Source organism: Podarcis pityusensis, assembly GCF_964106645.2.
Source record: "Podarcis pityusensis genome assembly, chromosome: 1".
NCBI classification, from domain to species: Eukaryota; Metazoa; Chordata; class Lepidosauria; order Squamata; family Lacertidae; genus Podarcis; species Podarcis pityusensis.
In genome coordinates this window covers 76,407,510-76,426,834 of record NC_138028.1, presented here as the reverse complement: position 1 = coordinate 76,426,834, position 19,325 = coordinate 76,407,510, and the positions used below count along the sequence as shown (strand labels likewise).

General features: G+C 40.8%; 1 protein-coding gene and 1 long non-coding RNA gene across 2 annotated transcripts in view; one reads left to right on the top strand and one right to left on the bottom strand.

The window, feature by feature from the left end:
* LOC308479928 overlaps positions 1-19,325 on the bottom strand; it is a 76,615-nt gene that overhangs the window by 26,483 nt on the left and 30,807 nt on the right. The window lies entirely within an intron of this gene.
* Positions 2,402-19,325, top strand: part of LOC308479858 (mucin-5AC-like) — a 63,896-nt gene continuing 46,972 nt past the window's right edge. Inside the window, exons 1-12 of the mRNA XM_081010836.1 lie at positions 2,402-2,523; positions 4,994-5,065; positions 6,915-7,176; positions 7,678-7,792; positions 9,346-9,436; positions 11,322-11,431; positions 11,856-12,069; positions 13,494-13,619; positions 13,864-13,981; positions 15,708-15,846; positions 16,600-16,710; positions 18,372-18,441. Of these exons, the coding sequence (XP_080866962.1) occupies positions 2,451-2,523; positions 4,994-5,065; positions 6,915-7,176; positions 7,678-7,792; positions 9,346-9,436; positions 11,322-11,431; positions 11,856-12,069; positions 13,494-13,619; positions 13,864-13,981; positions 15,708-15,846; positions 16,600-16,710; positions 18,372-18,441 (1,501 nt within the window). The 5' untranslated portion in view covers positions 2,402-2,450. The remainder of the gene's footprint in view (positions 2,524-4,993; positions 5,066-6,914; positions 7,177-7,677; positions 7,793-9,345; positions 9,437-11,321; positions 11,432-11,855; positions 12,070-13,493; positions 13,620-13,863; positions 13,982-15,707; positions 15,847-16,599; positions 16,711-18,371; positions 18,442-19,325) is intronic.

Sequence of the window (19,325 nt, the reverse complement as noted above, 5' to 3'; positions counted from 1 at the left end):
AGTAGTCATGGTTAAATAGCTGTTAGAAGGGGGGGCTGCTGGTGCTTTAAGGATGACAAGAAACCATTTTTATTTACTTAAGGAGGCTTCTTTGTAAGGCACAGCAATCCTTTTGATCTCATTAATCCATAAAGCAATATTGCTTGTGAGTTCTGAAAAGATATTCAAAGAAAAAAAGGGGGAAGTGTCTAAAAGGTGTGTGGGAGAGAAAGAACTCTCTCAAAAGACAGCAATTGATTCTCAGACAACAATGAATTTCACAGCTGAGCTGAAAATAACCAATTTCTAGAACAGTCAATAGATAATACCAGGCTCCCAAAAGTATTTGAGCAAATAGGTCTGTTAGCTCAAATGCCTTTATTCTCAAACACCTCCATTTTCAGATAGTATTATTTGGTTTTTCTACTTGACTATGAATTTTGGAGAGCATTTGAGAAATAGCTGCTGTGCAGATGTGTAGAAGCCCTCATCCTCATCATCTCTTATGATAGTGCGTTCTGATATTTGCTTTCACATTGAGTAAAGAAAATAATTTCTTAGAACTGTCAGTCCTGCTAGGACACAAAGCAGACAAGTATCTGATAATAATAATAATAATAATAATAATAATAATAATAATAATAATAATATATTATTATTATTATTATTTATACCCCACCCATCTGGCTGAGTTTCCCCAGCCACTCTGGGCAGCTTCCAATTGAGTGTTAAAAACAATACAGCATACATTGCAGGACATAGGAAACTGCCTTAGACCACTGGCCTATTCTAGCTCAATATTGTCTACAGTGATTGGCAGCTGTCATCCAGAGTTTCAGCCAGGATTCTTCCCCCTTCCCCCAACTGGAGATGCCAGGGATGAACTTGGGACCTTCTGCATGCAAAACGTGGGCTCTATAACCAAACTGTGACCCTTCTCCATTTTAGTGCAGCAAACAAGTCCTGCTTCTGAAAGGTCTACATGTAGGCAACTTTGCTTACCTCCAGTCAGAAAACAACATTAGGCAATGACTATTTAACTGTGCCTTGATCAGACATTCTCAGGAACATTCTCCTACTTCACATCATCAAACAGAAAAACATTGACACTGAAAAATGATCAAGCCATCCTCTTAGGGTATGGATTGTAAGCTATCCCGTTCCACTTGCATCGGTGGCATCACAGAATAATACATTGGGAGGTGTCAGCAGTGATTGGCAGGGAGCACAGGCAGCACAGTATCACACACCTGATTTCCTGACACCATTTTTTTTGAAGAAGAGGATGGGTGAGACATGGGGAGCATGCACAATGACAGAGCCAATTCAATGCTGCAGCCACAATGGCCACACTGCACTGATCTTGGTCATTCTCCTCTTCACACGTTCCAGCTTGTCAGTATCCTTCTTAAACTGTGGTGCCCAGAACTGGCCACAGGACTGCAGGTGGGGTCTGACTAAGGAAGAATAGAGCAGTACTATTGTTTTCCTTGATCTGGACACTATACCTTTGTTGATGCAGCATAAAATAGCATCAACTTTTTTGCTGCTGCATTGCACTGCTGACTCATGCTACGCTTATGGTCTACTAAGACCATCCTTTTCACATGTATTATTGCCAAGTTGGGCGTCACCGATCCTATATTTGTGCATCTGGTTATTCCTGCCTAAGTGCAGAACCTTACATTTGTCCCTACATTTTGTTAGTTTTGCTCCAGTTCTCCAATCTGTTAAGATCATATTGAATCCTGATTCTATGTCTTGAGGTATTAGCTACCTAAATTTGATAGGAAGGTCCACCTCAGTTCCTTCATCCAAGTCATTTGCAAGGATATTGAACCACACCAGGCCCAGAACAGAACCATGGGTCTTTTCCAGGGAGTCTTCTCTTCTCATGAGGTGGCCAAAGTACTGGAGCCTCAGCTTCACGATCTGTCCTTCAGAATGTTCAGAATAGAAGGTCTCAAATTATCATAGTTTTTCATACCTCAAAAAGCTTTCACTCCTTCTCAGCACTAACAAGGAAAAGAGGCGTTTGCCACACTAGATGGGCATCACTTAACACAGTAACCAGAATATTAAACAGTGACCTGCCTGTCACTCAGAAAACCACAGATTGACTCAAAAGCTCCTTGATTTTTTTTCCAGGATCTTCAATGGCATTTGCTGGGGAAGAAATATTACCTTTTTGCTATTCATTTCTAATTTCCTTTATTAGATGGAACCTTGACAAAAAAAAATATACCTCCCAAAAGGCAAACATGCTCAGCCAGTCATCAAGGAACTGAAAGCGCATCCTCTATTTACCCCTGTATCTGCTAAGATCCTCACAGCCCCACCTTGTTAGACCATGTCAAACAAGCTGGGAAAATAGACAGAACCTCCTGCTATATAAGCCTCTGAGAGTGCAAGTGAACTAGTCCTTCTGGCCAGAAGCGGGCTGAGTACCTTAACACCGAACTCCATCCAGTATGGGGTTTGGTAGAGGGATGAGGGTGCCATTATGGGCCCTAGCATTCATGATCTGCAGCATCCAACAGAAAGGTAAAAACTCATTTCCTTTGCTTCTGTTACAAGAAAAAAAGTGCCAATGTAATTGAATATCTCAATTCACTCAAATTATACCTCATTCTATTTTGTGAGTCATGCAAATGTTTGAATTTCAAAGAGTTTTTCACCCTTTTAATACTGTTTCAGTTAAATGTTTAACAATTCCGAATAAACTGGGGTATTTTAATATTGTACTTCCTGAAGCGAAAACATTTAGTGACATCTTAATGTGGATTGAATGGGGATCAAATAGAAAAGTACGATTTGGGCCTCTCCTTGAAAAGTTATAAAGTATGAAATGCATGTTTCCTGGTTAGAAGTCTGTCAGAATACTAACATACTAACATTTTAAAGTTGCATATTACTGTATTCACTTGAATCTATTGCTCACCTTTTTGGGCCAAATTATGTTGTGAAAATGAAGGTGTGCATTAGATTTGATGGCACATTTACATTCGACAGCAAATACTTTTTTGGGTTTCAAGGTTCTGAAAATTGAGTTTGCATTAGATTTGATGGTGCATTAGACTCTAGTAAATACGGAAGTATGTACAGCAGCTAAACTCCAAACAAGATAGACAAGGGGGGGGGGGGCATCACTTTGCATTATCCCTCCATAGCCTTGTTCATATGAATGTATCTGATGTGTAAATTCTAGTGTGTGTATGTGTTATTTTTCAACAAAGTAGCTCCCAAATGCAAAATCCAAATGTTACCACCCCAGAAAAAAAGCACTGAGGTGATCCCTAATTTACAAACAAGTCTGGGAGTTGCTTACTGAAGACCCACAAGTCTTCAGGCCTGAGCTTATCTTTTAATCAGGTCCCTCATTCTGTTTCCTGAACTACATTGGCTAAGAGGCAGGACAGAAAAGGAACAAAAATTCCCTCTATACAGGGCAGCCGGGGAGAAGAATTAAAACTCTTGCTTAGTAGTAGTAATAATAATAATAATAATAATAATAATAATAATAATAATAATAAATTTTTTTATTTATATCCCGCCCTCCCCAGCCGAAGCCGGGCTCAGGGCAGCTAACAACAATCAAATAATCAAACAATCAAATAATCAAACATTCTAAAAACATTTCATTATAAAAATTAATTAAAATCAAATTGATGGCAACCGTTAAGCAAAATTCTGTGCAGGTTGCCAGAGGAGGGAGTCAGGCTGCGCCCTGACCAAAGGCCTGGTGGAACAACTCTGTCTTGCAGGCCCTGCGGAAAGATGTCAGGTGCAAATAGTACCAAATGTTATCGGTCTCATTGTATGTTAAAGGGTACTAGAGTCTCATTTGAATCAGGAAGCATTACTGATGCCATGTGAATTGCATCCTGGGATGCGGTTGATTGGTACAGTTCCTTACTAGGATTTAAGCCGAAACCTGTATTCAGTGCCAAAGTTCAGCACTGGAAAATGTGAAATAGAAACAAAGAAGAAATGACAAATGGTGTTGAATCTCAACCAACCCGGCTGACATAAATGAGGGGTAAGGCTTTTTCAGGGCAGGTGTGAGATTTCTAGGCAGGGATTAACATTTTAGGTCATCATCACTACCATCATCATCATCATCATCATCCAAGAGCATTATTTTGGAAGCAGATTCCATTAAAATCAATAGCGCTTACTATCAATAGGACTTGAGTGCTGGGTAGTTAGAGGTCTTGTGCCAGGTTCACTCCTTTTTATTATAGCCAAAGCCTCTTATCACAGTACAATTTTCCATTTACCTTCAGTGAGGGACTCTTTCTTTGGGTTTTTATCTATGTTTGTCTAATTTTATACCATCAATTAAACCCCCACAGATATCTGTGAGATGTATAGCAAACTATCTTTAGTTAGATTGTGCCCCAAACCTTCCATCTGAAGACACTGAAGGCAGGCCCAGCAACAGCAATCGGCTAGATCAGGCATTCCTCATTGGCCAAACCCAAACCATTAATTGTGTCCTCTCCTGGACTCTTGGAAGTTTTAGAGCAGTGGATGGCAATGTATCTAATAATACCTGTTGCAGTAACATCCTCCAGAGCCAAGATGTGTCAGAGCCCATCAATATTTTGGATGATAAAGATTTGAAAGATTGATTAACTTTGGCTGGATTGTGCCCATTCACGATATCTGTTAGTTTGATATACAAACTTAAAAGAAAATACATATTTATAATTTCACTGAAATTGAGAACCACTGTCAGCAGGTGGTATAGTTAGAGTATCCACCAATCTCAGTCATGCATATTCTACACTTTGTGGTGAATGTGCTCTTATAAGAGTTTCACACACTGCTTTTCAATTGCCAACTTTTGGATTGCTATCTTCCACCATGGGCTTTCTGCACACTGGTGCAAAAGCACAATCATAGCATTTACCAGGCCCTGAAAGCTGAGATTATGGCTTTAACTGTTTAAAGAATGCACACAAATGAACATACATACAAATTATGGTTTTTCTGTTCCCTTTGTTTGTAGCTTCTAGTGCAGAAGGTGAATCGGGAAAGGTTACCATCATCCCACCATTGACAACAACACCAGTTATAACATGTAAGTCTACCCATAAACTGTCTCAGTTATTTCCTTGTATCTATCAGATATACTCATAAGAAAGGCAAAATGGATAAGGTCAAGAAACAGATGAATAGATGGGTAGATGATTCAACAGGTAAGTAACAGAACAAACATCTTGGCAAATTTGGAAAAAAAAAGCAATGCATTCTCTTTCTATGCAGGGCCCTCCCTGGGACTGTACTCCTGGCACCCCTCTTATGGGTTTTTGGTGCCAAGTAAAAATGGTTTTATTTACTCAGGTATTTTATTGTGGCATATTGCAGGAGGCGAGGGCGTTTGCTGCTGCTTTTAAATTTCAGATTTTATCTGCGCTGTTTTATTTGTTGCAGTGCTATTTTTACTCTTCTTGTTGCTTTTATCTTGGCTTTATTACTTGCTAATTTTGTTTAGTTTTATCTTTATTTTTATCTCTCTTATCAAAGTACTAAACAAAGAGAAAGAAGCAGAGAGGTTATAAAAGCAAGTTAAGCTGGTGGACATATAACACATGGACGCTGCAGTTCTTTACTCATGTACTGGGGAGCAGGGACTGTAGAACTCAATGGGACTTACTTCTATCTGTATAGGACTGCACTGTAAATAACCTTAAATAAAGCCCAGCCAAGGATGTTCCACTTTGTGCAAGTGCAGGCACCTAGGGAGGCTGCACAATGCAGACCACCATAGAGATGATAGGAAGAATGAAAGGATGTTCCCAAACACTCCTTGGCCACCTCAGAAGTAAAGAAAGTGCATGCAATTTATTTTCTCATTAATTTGTACAGAATGGTTAATATATATATTTTTTAAGTAGGTCTATTATTTCCAGATCTAGTATATATCTGCAGATATTTGCTCACCCCTAAAGAAAGGTAGAAATAAAGGGATATGCCTCACACTTCCTTGTGACCTTTGAAGGATTTCCATCTAGAGCAAAGAGATAACTGAAATCTAAACTATTTACTTTCCTTCTATGCTGTCACGGTGTAAGCACTTACTTATTTCTCATTGTAATGAGATTACAAAATTCCTGCCCAGGTTTTGGCAGGGGGTGTCAGGGGATGAAGGTGACAGTCTTTGTGCCAGTTATGAAAGGTCAAGGCAATGACTATATAGAGAGAGGTTGAGTATACACTATTTTCTTCCCAGCTCTGGAGATCTTTTACACCTTTGTAGATTTTACACAGTAAAATCCCTTCTCCCCTTCACAGGTTTTAGTTCCCTTTGAGTGCTAAATAATGTATTGCACAGTGTTTGATCTTCTGTTCTCTAATTTAAACTTATTTTGTACTCAGTGTATATCCTGCAGTGAAATCTGATTCCAGTTGTGGGTAACAAAAGGGCACAGGGCTTTTCCTGCTTCTGTTGAGCATGCTCTGTTGCACTTTAGTAATAAATCCTGCCATAACTCTAGTTTATGTTGAACAACAGAATAACTTGAAGGATTATGTGTCTTCCTCTGATCCCCTACTCAGCCTGGTTGTGGAACCTGTGACGCACCACATGTTGCTGAACTCCCAAGTCCCATCATCTCCGACCACTGGATGTGCAGGCTAGAAGTGATGAGAGTTTGAGTCCAACAACATCTGGAGGGCCACAGCTTCTCCACTTCAGCCTAAGGGAAAGCTGGCATCAGCATCAACTTACTTCTGAGCTGAGCACATAAAGTGGCAAAAGAAGTAACAGTGTCTACCCAGGGCAAATGCAGGCAAGGAACAAAAGCCTGTTTGTAATGGGTGATAAGCTAGTAATGTCACTATGTAAGCTGGCATAGAAAATGAAGAAATGAAGATGTTGTCAGCAAAAAGTGTGCAGTATACCTTTACAACCTTTTGTAAATTTGCAGCCTTCAACTCAGCTCATAATGGGCAAGTCTGCAGCACGTGGGGCCAATTCCACTACAAGACGTTTGATGGGGACATCTATTATTTCCCTGGGACCTGCAACTATGTATTTGCCTCCCATTGCAATGCTGCCTATGAGGACTTCAACATCCAGATCAGGCGCACAATGGTGAAAGACATTCCCACTATCAGTTCTGTCACCATGCGGTTGGATGGGACGGATTTTGAAATGCAAAAAGATGCCATTGTGGTGAATGGTGAAAGGTAATAACACAGACTTGTGTCCTGAGCAGACCTACTTCCTCAAATAGATTCCTTAATAGGCAGATAGAGTTCAGTCCTACCATGATCTAAGAACCAATAACCATGAAAGGTCCATGGTAGCCACTTCTAATCTGGGTGTCAGTGTCCAGCCAGTGGTGTACAGTGACTACCATGTTCAGTATCAATCTGTGGTCCAACACCCAGAAATCCCCATGCTGAAGCACACTGAGAAATACATTAATGAAGCCATTAATGGCTATTGAAAGCCCAAAATTCCCAACCACAGAGGAGGCTGCTTGTGGCCTCCAGTAGGCTTTGCTGCTGTGGTCACCATAGCCACATGCCCTTCTAATTTGTCTTGGGTGGGCATGAGTAATTCTGCAGTAAGTTCTGTAACGGGATAGTTCAATCACTCATGATGGCAATTTGGCAGTTATACACCCTCAAAAAAAGCCACATGTCACTTTGCTTTGAATTACATCTCTGATGCTTTCTCATCAGGGTTCAGCTGCCTTACACTGGATCAGGATTCGTTATTGAGAAATTTACCATCTATGTGAGAGTGATTGTCAAGCTGGGCCTAACCTTACTGTGGAATGAAAAGGACAGTCTAATGGTAAGTGCTACATAATATAGAGAATTGACAAGTGTGACCCCAGCAGAATGTGGCAGTATAGAATGTTCCTGTTCAGTATCCCAGCCTGCCAGCCAGCCATGCCTTCCTTCGCAATACCCAATTCCACTCTCCCTTCCTGCTGCTTTTCTATTTCCCCACCCGCACCAGAAACTAAAATTCTGTCACCACTGAGCATGCTCAGTCTTCACAGGGTTGTTTGGGGGCAGGGATCACCCCTTTAGATCCCCCATAATATTTTTCTACTTCTGCAAGACTTGGATTTCCCATGAAGCATGCTGATACCTCCCTCGTATTTTTCACTAGCCTTGTTCTGGCTTCATCATAATCATCATAACCCAGCAGCTGAGTTTACTTTTTGTATGTATGATGTCACCTGAACAACATTACAGATAAAATCATGATACCACAAGGCAGTTTGTTGTATAGGGTCTTTGCAATATGCTCTTATGTCGACTCATGCAAGTTAACATCACAGATTTTCAGTAACTGGTGAAAAGAAACCACCCAAATAATTGCTTCTAAGTACAGATTGGGCTTTGATATGCACAAGGCTCTTTGGGGTATTCAGCCTGCCTGCCTGCCTCCCTCCCCACCCTCTCTCACACACATACATACCTAACATCCTGTTCTGTTCATAATAAGCTCTTAGTAAAAGGTAAAGGACCCCTGACAGTTAAGTCCAGTCGTGAATGACTCTGGGGTTGCGGCACTCATCTTGCTTTACTGGCTGAGAGACCCGACGTTTGTCCACAGACAGTTTTTCTGGGTCATGTGGCCAGCATGACTAAGCCGCTTCTGGTGAAACCAGAGCAGCGCACGGAAACGCCATTTACCTTCCCGCTGGAGCGATACCTATTTATCTACTTGCACTTTGATGTGCTTTCGAACTGCTAGGTTGGCAGGAGCTGGGACCGAACAATGGGAGCTCACCCCATCACGGGGATTCGAACCACTAACCTTCCGATCAGCAAGCCCTAGGCTCAGAGGTTTAGACCACAGTGCCACCCGCATCCCCTTACTTACTTACTTCCCTTACAAATCTTATTTGCAGTCAGTATCTAACTGCAGAAATCAACCAAGATATGTTTCCACTTGACATTTTATCTCTATTTTCAAAGAGATGAAAACACGTTTGGATTACACATTTAGCATATTCACATTTTTGCAGGAGGTGCCACCTGTTGCTTCAATTTTTCATTTTCTAGTAAAATTTCTCTTTTATAGGCCCTAACCTTATCTATAGATTGCAGAGCAGGGAATCCCATTCAAAGAACAGAAAGCATAAGTGGAGAAGAGTCAGCTGCTTTTATATATATATACTGTAAATATTACAATGAAAACTAGGTTGTTATGAATAGCACAGACTGGCTGAGACTCAAAAATGATACCCCAATTTTCTATTCACTAAATTTGAATTGCAACATTGATGGAAGTTATCTTGGTGTCTCCAGTGCAGCTGCTGTCTTGAATTTTCAATCTATATCATGGAGAGTAATATTAACTTTCATCAACTTTCTCCTATATAATTTCAGCTGGAACTTGATAAAAAATATGCAAATCAGACCTGTGGACTTTGTGGGGATTTTAATGGCATTCCACAATACAATGAGTTCTTTTCAAATGGTAAGTATCAAAAACACTGCTTATTGAAATTGGGTATCAACTATTTATATGTCATGATTCATTGAGTGCTGTGGAACTACAATCTCTTCAGAGGTTTGGCTTTTCATCCATTTCAAAACATTTTAAGTGGTATAAGCAGTGTTTTGGGGGGCGGGGAGGAAAGACATGCTGGTATTCATATACATATTGATAAAAATGACAGCACAAAATGGCTGTCATTGGCAGGGGGAGGGGGAATGAGGTGCCAGTAGTCTGTTCTAGTGAGCACCCATCATAAGAAAAAGCCCCGAGGATAAAAACCTGGTGGATTTGTCTGATATCTGTCATTCTTCACTTTTAAAATCAACAACACACATTGAATATTTAGATATTAGGTGAATTTCCTGGCAGAAATGACTGGCAGAATCCGAGACCAGGGAGAAGAGTCGGTGGAAGAAGATTGGAAAAAGTTCAAAGATTATCTACAGAAATATTGTAAAATTAATGAATGTTAGAACGATGTTGGATAGAAATTAAGTGGTTTCCAGCTGTAATGCTTTAAGGGAATATGAAAAATGGGTTGTTAAGAGGTAAAAATCTAACGTTACTATTTTAAGACCAAAGATTAGAACAAATAAAGAGGGTAAGGATTTGCTGAACCAACAAACTGAACTGGAATACAAAAAAGGGAGGTATGAGGAGGTCCGGGAAACAAGCTAAGGAAAAATAAGCAATGGAAAAATTGAGTGGTTTTTAATCATTTTTATTTTGTTTTTTTTTTCTTTTTCATTTGTTTTTGTAATATTTAAAAAAATCTTAATAAATATCTTATAAAAAAAAGATATTAGGTGAATTTCACTTTTCATGCTCATCAAAATAGATTTTCAGCATATGGATGATATTGATAGCATTAAGTAAATGAATTAGTGATTGGAAAAACATTTCTATTTCTGAGGTTCTAAACCAAGGCCACCATAGTGCCCTTAGACACAAGCTGCGGTGCATAAGACCCTTTGCTCTTCCCGATGTTTTATCCTTTTAATTAAAAAAACATGATGACATTTTGTTGTTGAGCGGAACAGTTGCTTGGTTTTTCTGTCTGTGATAATTTGTTTGAGTGGGGTGTAGATAGTTTGCTTGTTTTGATAGATGGTTCAGCATTGCTGCTTTAACTTCTGAAAAATGAGTACTCTTGTTTCTCCTCGGCTTGTTTTTGCTGCAATCATACTTACCTACTGAGATTGCTGTTAGGGGGAATGTTGGCCAATGGTGTTTTTACGTCAGTAGAGAAGGCGTACTGGAGCTTGCACATAGTCAAAAGGCCCTTTGAAAGTTACTGTTGCTACAGGGGAGCTGCTTTTCTCCCAAACAGCCTCAGTAAACAGCCATTGGGGTTTGGAAGGCTGACCCACACATGGCATTTCTGTGGAATTGACAGTCCTCCTGGAAGGGTAGCAAATCTGAAGCTGGGACCCTCACTCACATAGTTGGTTGTTTAAACATTGCCTTGATCATGCCCATGGAGAAGCGACTTCCATGCAACTAGGGTTCAGAATCATGTGCTGTTCCCATACAGTCAATAGCTCTTTCCCCATTGAGACAGGTGTGTGCTTCAGCCCATGCTGGCCCTTTTCTGTCCCATTGGCTGACAGAGAGCCATGTGATTTGTACAGTTCTCCCAGCTGGTGCTCTGAAGGGTTGTCCCAGCGGGGGGAAGCATCTGGTTTTCCACAAGGTATTTACTGCACATCCCATTGTGCTATAGTGCTTTACTAAGAGTAGGGGAAAGAACCATGTGGCTATCCCTCTCAGCATCACATTTGTCAAACTGGAACAAGAACCTCTATGCAAGATACTTTCTCATATGAATCTTTTTGAAGTCATGGGTTGCTGTTTTTCATTACAGGGGCCGAAATAACTACTTTGCAGTTTGGGAATATGCAGAAAATGAATGGGCCGACAGAAGAATGTGAGGATCCTACGCCTGTCTCTCTGAGCAACTGCACTGATGAATTTGTAAGAATTTTTTTGCTTATTCTTACACTTTACATTTGTTTTATTTCCAAAAGGATGCTTAAATCTTAAGGAAGAATTGTAATGGCAGAGAAAATATATTGTTGTTTCCTCAGCTCCTGAAATTAACATTATAAGTTCCTTGTTGCAAGAACCTGATTTCTTTTCCTTGTATTTATGGCACTTTACAAAGTGCCCTGTGTACTAAATATGTCATTGTCATCTAAGACAGGAATGGGTAAACTTGTCATTCTTCACATGTAGCTGGACTCTCCAACCAGAATGGCCACTGATGAGAAACATTGAGAGCTGGAGCCTGACGACATCCGGAAGGCCACAGATTCCTCATCCCTGATCTAGGATCAGTTAATCACCATTAAAACAGTCCTTCTTGATAAAAACGTTTTGCTTTTGCTTTTCCATCTAGGAGCTTTGCCAGCATGTACTGACTGGCTCTTCATTCTTTCAATGCAATGCTGTGGTGGGAGTTAATGACTACATTGAGTCTTGTGTACAAGACCTGTGCCTCTGTAAACAAGAAGATATCACCTCCTGTCTCTGCGACACTTTTGCTGAATATTCCCGGCAATGTGCTCATGCTGGTGGGGAACCTCAGAACTGGAGAAGCCCAGACCTGTGCCGTAAGTGTAAATCACAGCTAGTCAATTATTTCAGCTGGACATTTGATACAGCTTGACATGATATTCAGCAATTACTCTGGTGAACTGGAAATTAGAAGGTACAACCAAAAGTAGAGTACACACAAAGTTGCATGCTTATAAAGGTATTAATTAATTAATTGAATTTGTATACTGCCCTATACCTGCAGGTCTCAGGATGAGCACCTGACTAGTGGATGAGCACCAGGCTGTAAGAAGCTGAAGTGTTTCATAGATCCCTATATTGAGTTTGTCCTGCTTATGAATGACTTGCATAAGTGGTGGGAGATAGAGAGATACCTCTAACTTGCAGGTGATACATAGCTGAGAGAAACTGGAAAAGAAGCAATCTAGAGGACATGGTGACAGCTAGGAGTTATTTGAATGTATCAGAACACTGTGTTTTCAGCAATCAAATGATAAATGCAACTAATTTAGAAGTTTAGATGTTCATCTGCTCATCAACTCTGCTGTTTTGGGCAATGGCGAGTCTGGGAGGTATGATCTGCAGCTCATAGAGGAATGAAGTCATCAGAGATGCCCCAGCTTATATTGCTCCTGCTTTTGAGAGGACCTTTTCCCCACAGTCTTACCACTTGAGTAATAAACTATGAAAGGAGAAAAAGTCCATCAGGCAGATTTGTTCAGAAGGAGATATTAATAAAATGTAACTAATGTCTATTAACCAAATGGTAAATACCATCTAGGCCACCAGGGCCCACAAAAAAGTGGAGGCACATATACCACTGAGCAAATGGCAAGCCACAATACATGCCTGGTTGGTCACATGATGTGCAGGGCCACTCCATTTTGGCTGGAGGGTCAGATCCAACAGTGGCTAACCCTCTGAGAGGGCCACTTGGACAGGTCGATGGGGCCTGAATTTCCAGCTGTGGCCTGAATTCCAAAAGTGCAGAATGGCTTCAATTAAAGAATCAGGACCACACTCTTAAGTCTACTTCTGATTCTTCCTTCTGGCACCTTTTGCATTTGATACTTTTTTCTGTCACCTTGCAGGGCAGCAGAAAAGGGCACCAAATTCAAAAAGCGTCAGATTCAAGCCACAGCTTGAAGCTTCCCACACCTAAGACCATATGAAACCAGGCACAGGGGAGCTGGCCAGATTCAGAAGTCAGGTGGGCTGGTGGTTCTCCACCACTGCTCTAGCATAATGAAAAAAATCATAGGAATTATAATAGACCCCAGTCAAAGCATTCATCAGTTGTGGTATGTGGCTACAAAAGAAAGCAGGTGCCATTTGGAGTTGCAGCAGAAAAGCATTAAATGTAACACACAGAAGGCAGGTCTCTGTTCAAAGCAGAATCACTATAAGGAATTGTTTATTAGCTGAGTGTGCTGCGTGTATCAAAGGGTAACTGAGTTATAATTAATATCCTTCTTTTCAGCAATGGAATGCTCTTCCAACATGCAATATCAAGAATGTGAATCACCATGTACAGACACTTGCTCCAACTCTGAAAGATCTCAGCTGTGTGAGGACCACTGTGTGGATGGTTGCTTCTGTCCACCAGGTAAGCTTCCACCTTTGTATCCAACTGTTGTAGCCCTTTACACACTTGCTCAGTAGTAAGCGCCACAGATCTTAATGGGGCACTCGCCTCATGGTATTCAAGGTGCAAGCAAGGAAATCTACAAAAAAGGCATGTTGTTTTTAGGAAAAGAGATTATAATTTGTGTCAGGGAAGCTGTGCATGTAACCAACTATCATTTAACATTCTTTAACCATTATAATGTTTAAGTTATTTCTTCCTTTAGGAACTGTATATGATGACATTGACAATGCTGGCTGCATCCCCCACGAGCAGTGTTCCTGTGTTTACAATGGAAAATCCTATGCTCCAGGGACAACTTATTCAGACAACTGCCGTTCTTGGTAATTGACAACCTTTAATATGATGAACAAGTACTTTGTGTAGGAATCTAGGCTTGATCCATGATTTCAACATTTTAAAAGCTCTGCCTAAGTATTTGAATGAGTTATTTCTGAACATGATTCCCAATGAAAGTTCAACAGTATTTGTGATAGATTCCTTACCTTGGCTTCTGCCTAGTGCAGGGGTCGGCAACGTGTGGCCCACGAAGACCATTCTACAGGCCCCTGAGCCGCCCCACCCGCTTAGCGAGACCTTCGCCCGTTGCACTAAACCAGCACAGCGTGGCGTGGGGACTCACTGAGCGGCGCCGGAAATCGCATCTGTGCACGTGCAGATACCAGAAATCGCGTCTGCGCATGTCCAGATGCCAAAAAACGCTTCTGTGCAGGCACGATTTCTGGCATCTGGCAACCTTGCCAACCCCTGGCTAGTGGCCACACTCCAGCTTATGCTTCCATGCATGTCACATTAGCCCTGCTCATTAGGCCTCTGCTAGCCATTCTGCTACATAAAAAAGGTAAAGGACCCCTGACAGTTAAGTCCAGTTGTGAACGACTCTGGGGTTATGGTGCTCATCTCGCTTTACTGGCCGAGGGAGCCGACGTTTGTCCACAGACAGTTTTTCTGGGTCATATGGCCAGCATGACTAAGCCACTTCTGGTGAAATCAGAGCAGTGCACGGAAACGCCGTTTACCTTCCCGCCAGAGCAGTACCTATTTATCTACTTGCACTTTGACGTGCTTTTGAACTGCTAGGTTGGCAGGAGAAGGGACTGAGCATCAGGAGCTCACCCTGTCATGGGGAGTCGAACCGCCGACCTTTCAATCGGCAAGCAAAAGGCTCAGTGGTTTACACCACAGCACCACCCACATCCCATTCTGCTACATACCGAGCTGCTATTTAGGCATGACCAAATGAAGCCAGTCTTTTGTACAACTCAATGGGTCAGGATTACCACTGAGATGGTTTAGTAGTGACTTTTCACATCATTAAGCTAAAATTCTGCAGTAACAATAGGATCCTAGGAAACTGCCTTCTGCCAGATTACACTATTTGTTCATCTTGACTATTGTTATCTACTCTGACTGGTAGGCAGGGATCTTTCCCACTGCATGCTACATCACCCTTTTTACTAGAAATTCCAGGAATTGAATCTGAAACCTTTTGCATGTAAAGTTTGTGCTTCCCACTGAGCTGTGGAGCTCTTCATAGGGAAGAATTCCCCACTGCGCTAAGGCACCTTTGGTGGACTACAACTCCCATCATTCCTAGCTACCAGGACCAGAGGTGATGGGAGTTGTGGTCCAACATCTGGGGACTCAAGTTTGAGAAAGGCAATCATTCCATCAGGGCAAGCATTTTGGTCCTTTCCCTACTTCCCCAGCATGCTGTTTCAGGGGTTCTCATGACCCCCCCAACCAAGTTCAGAGGGCACCAGGGGGCATGGCAGGAGGAGAGGAAGGAAAGTCCTATTGGACAAGCAGTCCGTGTGTGGAGCTTCCTCTGCATTAGATGAGTCCGCATTAGATGAGTCCCACCCATAGCTTTTAAGCTCCCACATGCTGACTCTTTAAACACAAAGCTGTGCTGGTTCCTACACTTTACAAATGTTTCCACATACACTTCAAAGAATGGAACTAATAATGGAAAATAATATAAGCTAATGTCAGTGCAATATCTTTCCTTAAAATGTATGTTTCTTCTCTTTCTTCCTTTACTTCAAGTTCCTGTATTGGGGGCCAATGGAACTGCATAGAACTCCCATGTCCTGGCATTTGCTCAGTAGAAGGTGGATCACACATCTCCACTTTTGATAAAAAACGTTATAATGTCCATGGAGATTGCGTTTACGTTCTCTCAAAGGCAAGTCACTTAAGATATACTGTCACTATAATTAGCAAAAATGTCCCCATTACCACAGTGCTATACAGGCACACAAACTCACACTAATCCTATTTCTGGGATTATAAAACCAGTGTAATTGTTCCAGTAGTAAATCCCTTGCTTTGGATATCATGGCACACAGCTTATTCAGTTTTCCTTTACAAGTTTTAAATCCCTCTCACTTCCTTATTGCTTCTACATTATCACACCATTATTTTCCATAAAGCAGTAATGTTTTTTTAGATGTGTAGAAGACACAGACTCAGAAGAGACACCTTTGGGGAAAATTAATAAAGCGGGGGGTGGGGGGCAGAATCTCATTTCAGGAGAATTACATATGATACGACAATGAAACTGAAATAAAGTTGCTCAGGGAGATGCTACACATTCAAATAAAAGGCCCATGAGACAACTAGGAAAGTTTGCTTACATATTTTTAAGAAGCCCAACACATTCAATATCTATAAAGGGAGGAAGTAGCAGATTTTCCTGTTCAACAGTTTTGATTCAAAATGTCTACTCTCTCATTTAAAAGATCCTGAATCAGTTTCCCTAGCTAAAGCAACCATTATAAGAAGTTAAGTCAAATCCTAAAACCAAAATACTTTTGAGTTCAAGGAAGCTAGAACTGTGCATCTGCGATACTTTTTCAGTGCAATCTTAATTTCTAGGCGCTATTGCGTTAGTTTGCGATGCAGATGGTAATTCTTGGGTGTTGGCTTGCTTTTTTAGTTTTGTGGAGATGATACATTTAGTGTTCTCGGAGAACTCCGCAAATGTGGCCTGACAGAGACTGAGACATGCTTGAAGATGGTTGCCCTCAACATCAATGGAGACCAGACTGTAAGTTTCTAAACCAAAGGATAGAGAACACCTTATAAGCCACAATGCCTTAAGAGACAGGAGTAACTAGGGGGGCGGGTATTCAATTCCATTCACATTTAAAGGCACACCTGGCTAATTCACACTTTCCAAAACTATATGGGGATTTAAACACAGGCACTCTTCAAAATTTGTACTTCTATGAAATTTTCAGTACAGTTCTGTAGCCAAATAATTTGTGCAAAAATGCATAAACTGAAGCTTAAAATACACTTTAAGTACAATTTAAGTGTGCTTAAAAATTGAATTAGTGAAAATAACATGCAAAAATGCATTATAGTAAGAGAAACAGCTTTGCAAAAATGTGTATGTGAGCCAATTTGCATACAAACAAAATTGCATAAAACGTTTGCATTAAAATGCTGATAAATTTTCATGAAGAGTTTTTGTAAAAATGCAAACTGATCTGGAAATGTGGAGAACTAAGCTTGAGACTGGAAAATCTGAGAGAGACCAAAAATGACAGATCCACCCATTCCTAGAATAGAATCTCTATGTAAAGGCAACTTGCTTTTTCTAGCTGATGCCCAAAGTATTAGAGTCAGAATAATAAAGTATCAAATAAATTGCCCTTATGTATTCCTGAAGACAATGGGTCAAATCCAGACAACCAGTGAGTGGAACTGTACTCATGGAAGTGGGAGGTTTTTGTTGATAACCGCAACACCCAAGGAGCTACTCCAGAGAGTTGGAGGACCTCTCAGAAGAACATGGGAAGCAGTACAGTAAGCTGCTAGGGAAAGTAGTAGAAATCATCTCTCCTGACTCTTTTTTGTGAGTAGGACTCTCTGCTGGGATGCCAGCTCCACCATGAAAAGGAGCTCTTCCATGACAATAATCAGCTCTGAAAAGGCATTTAGTCCATGAAAAGCAAAATGACTTAGTACTCACAAAAGTTCAATTAGAGAATGACTGCAAAATGTGTTTTAAATTGGTTTCGAAGAATGTCGTTGAAAGAACTATTTGAAAAGGAGGAAGAATGGGGCATGGGGGTGGGATAATCAGTTGAGGTTTCAAATCATAAAAGCCAACACTGTCAACCAGAACCTTTCATCTTTGTATTTTACCAGTTTACGAAATTATGGTGTAATTTGTGCCCCTTACTGTTCACAGTAATGAATGCACAGAGAGATGGAAAGAATCGGGATTGGATTGATGGAGCATCCTTTGAACTTATTTAGGAACAATATGCTTCTTATGGTTGGCAACCTGCCAAAAGCTTGCCTTTTTTAACATGCATATTAGATAGATGATAGATGATAGATAGATAGGTAGATAGATAGATAGATAGATAGAGATAGATAGATGATAGATATAGATAGATAGATAGATAGATAGATAGATAGATGATAGATAGATAGATAGATAGATAGATAGATAGATAGATAGATAGATGATAGAAGATAGATAGATGATAGATAGATAGATGTAAAAAGTGTCCGGCCTCAAAATCAACCATTCAAGATTGGTTATATTAATGTTGAACACTCCCTAATTTCACTTATCTGATAGCAGGACCTGCATGTAATAGTTTTTATCCCCCCCCATAAAGCTTATTAGAAGAAACAGAAGATGTAATTTATCACCAAACTCATTATTACTCCTTTTCTCTTTGTCACCAGACCATTGTGATCAGTCCTAATGGTGGTGTATTAGTCAACTCGCTCTACACTCAGTTGCCTCTCTCAGCAGGTATGTTGCATGTCAGAAACTTCTGTTTGCCATGGCAGCCTTAAAAGTTTTGAAATCTTAGGGGCAAGCTCAGCAGAAGGGCTTGTTACTCCACAAGCTAGCAAGGTTTGATTGGGTTACTATTTTCCCTTTTCCAGTTCTGCTGGGAAAAGAAAGTTGGGTTTGTGTAGAGCAGATGTGAGGAACCTGTGGCCCTCTGAATGTTGCTAGACCACTACTCCCATCAGCCCCAAGAAGCATGGCCAATAGCAGAGTTGTAGTTGTAGTTCAGCAACACTTGGAAGACCAAATGTTCTCCACAACTAATGTAGAGGTTTCCCCTGGAAATGAAGGATTCTCTTACCATCAGCCATGTTTTAATAACATCCAGCCACAGCTACTGTAATATAATGCATTGTATGTAAGGCAACCTTTGAAAGGAACTTCCAGATTAGATAGCAAGTTTGTTAACCAGGACTCTCCATAATGAGAATATAAACTGCTGCTGTTTACTACAAGGTCCTAAGCTACCTCTGTAGCTGAGACCAGAGTATGTGAAGGACAGCCACCTCCTATAGGAAACTACTTATTAGCTGAGATATATTTTGTGAAAGGTCTTTCACCTGGTGTCCAGAGATTAAGGAGTTGGCTGCCAGAAATAAGCCCTTTTTTGCACCCCATTTATGGGACTGTCTTCTAAAAGATGTCTGGTGCCATCGTTGTTATCATTCTGGTGCCAGACTATTCTATCATATTCCCCCAATCCTTTGATGGTTACGATTTGTTAGATCCATGCCATATATGCCACATTATTGTTTCAGTTCATACCACTTAATCATCAACAAAACTGGGGCAAACGATGATATGGTGGCCAATGTAGATTGGGCTGATGGTTGGGCACAATC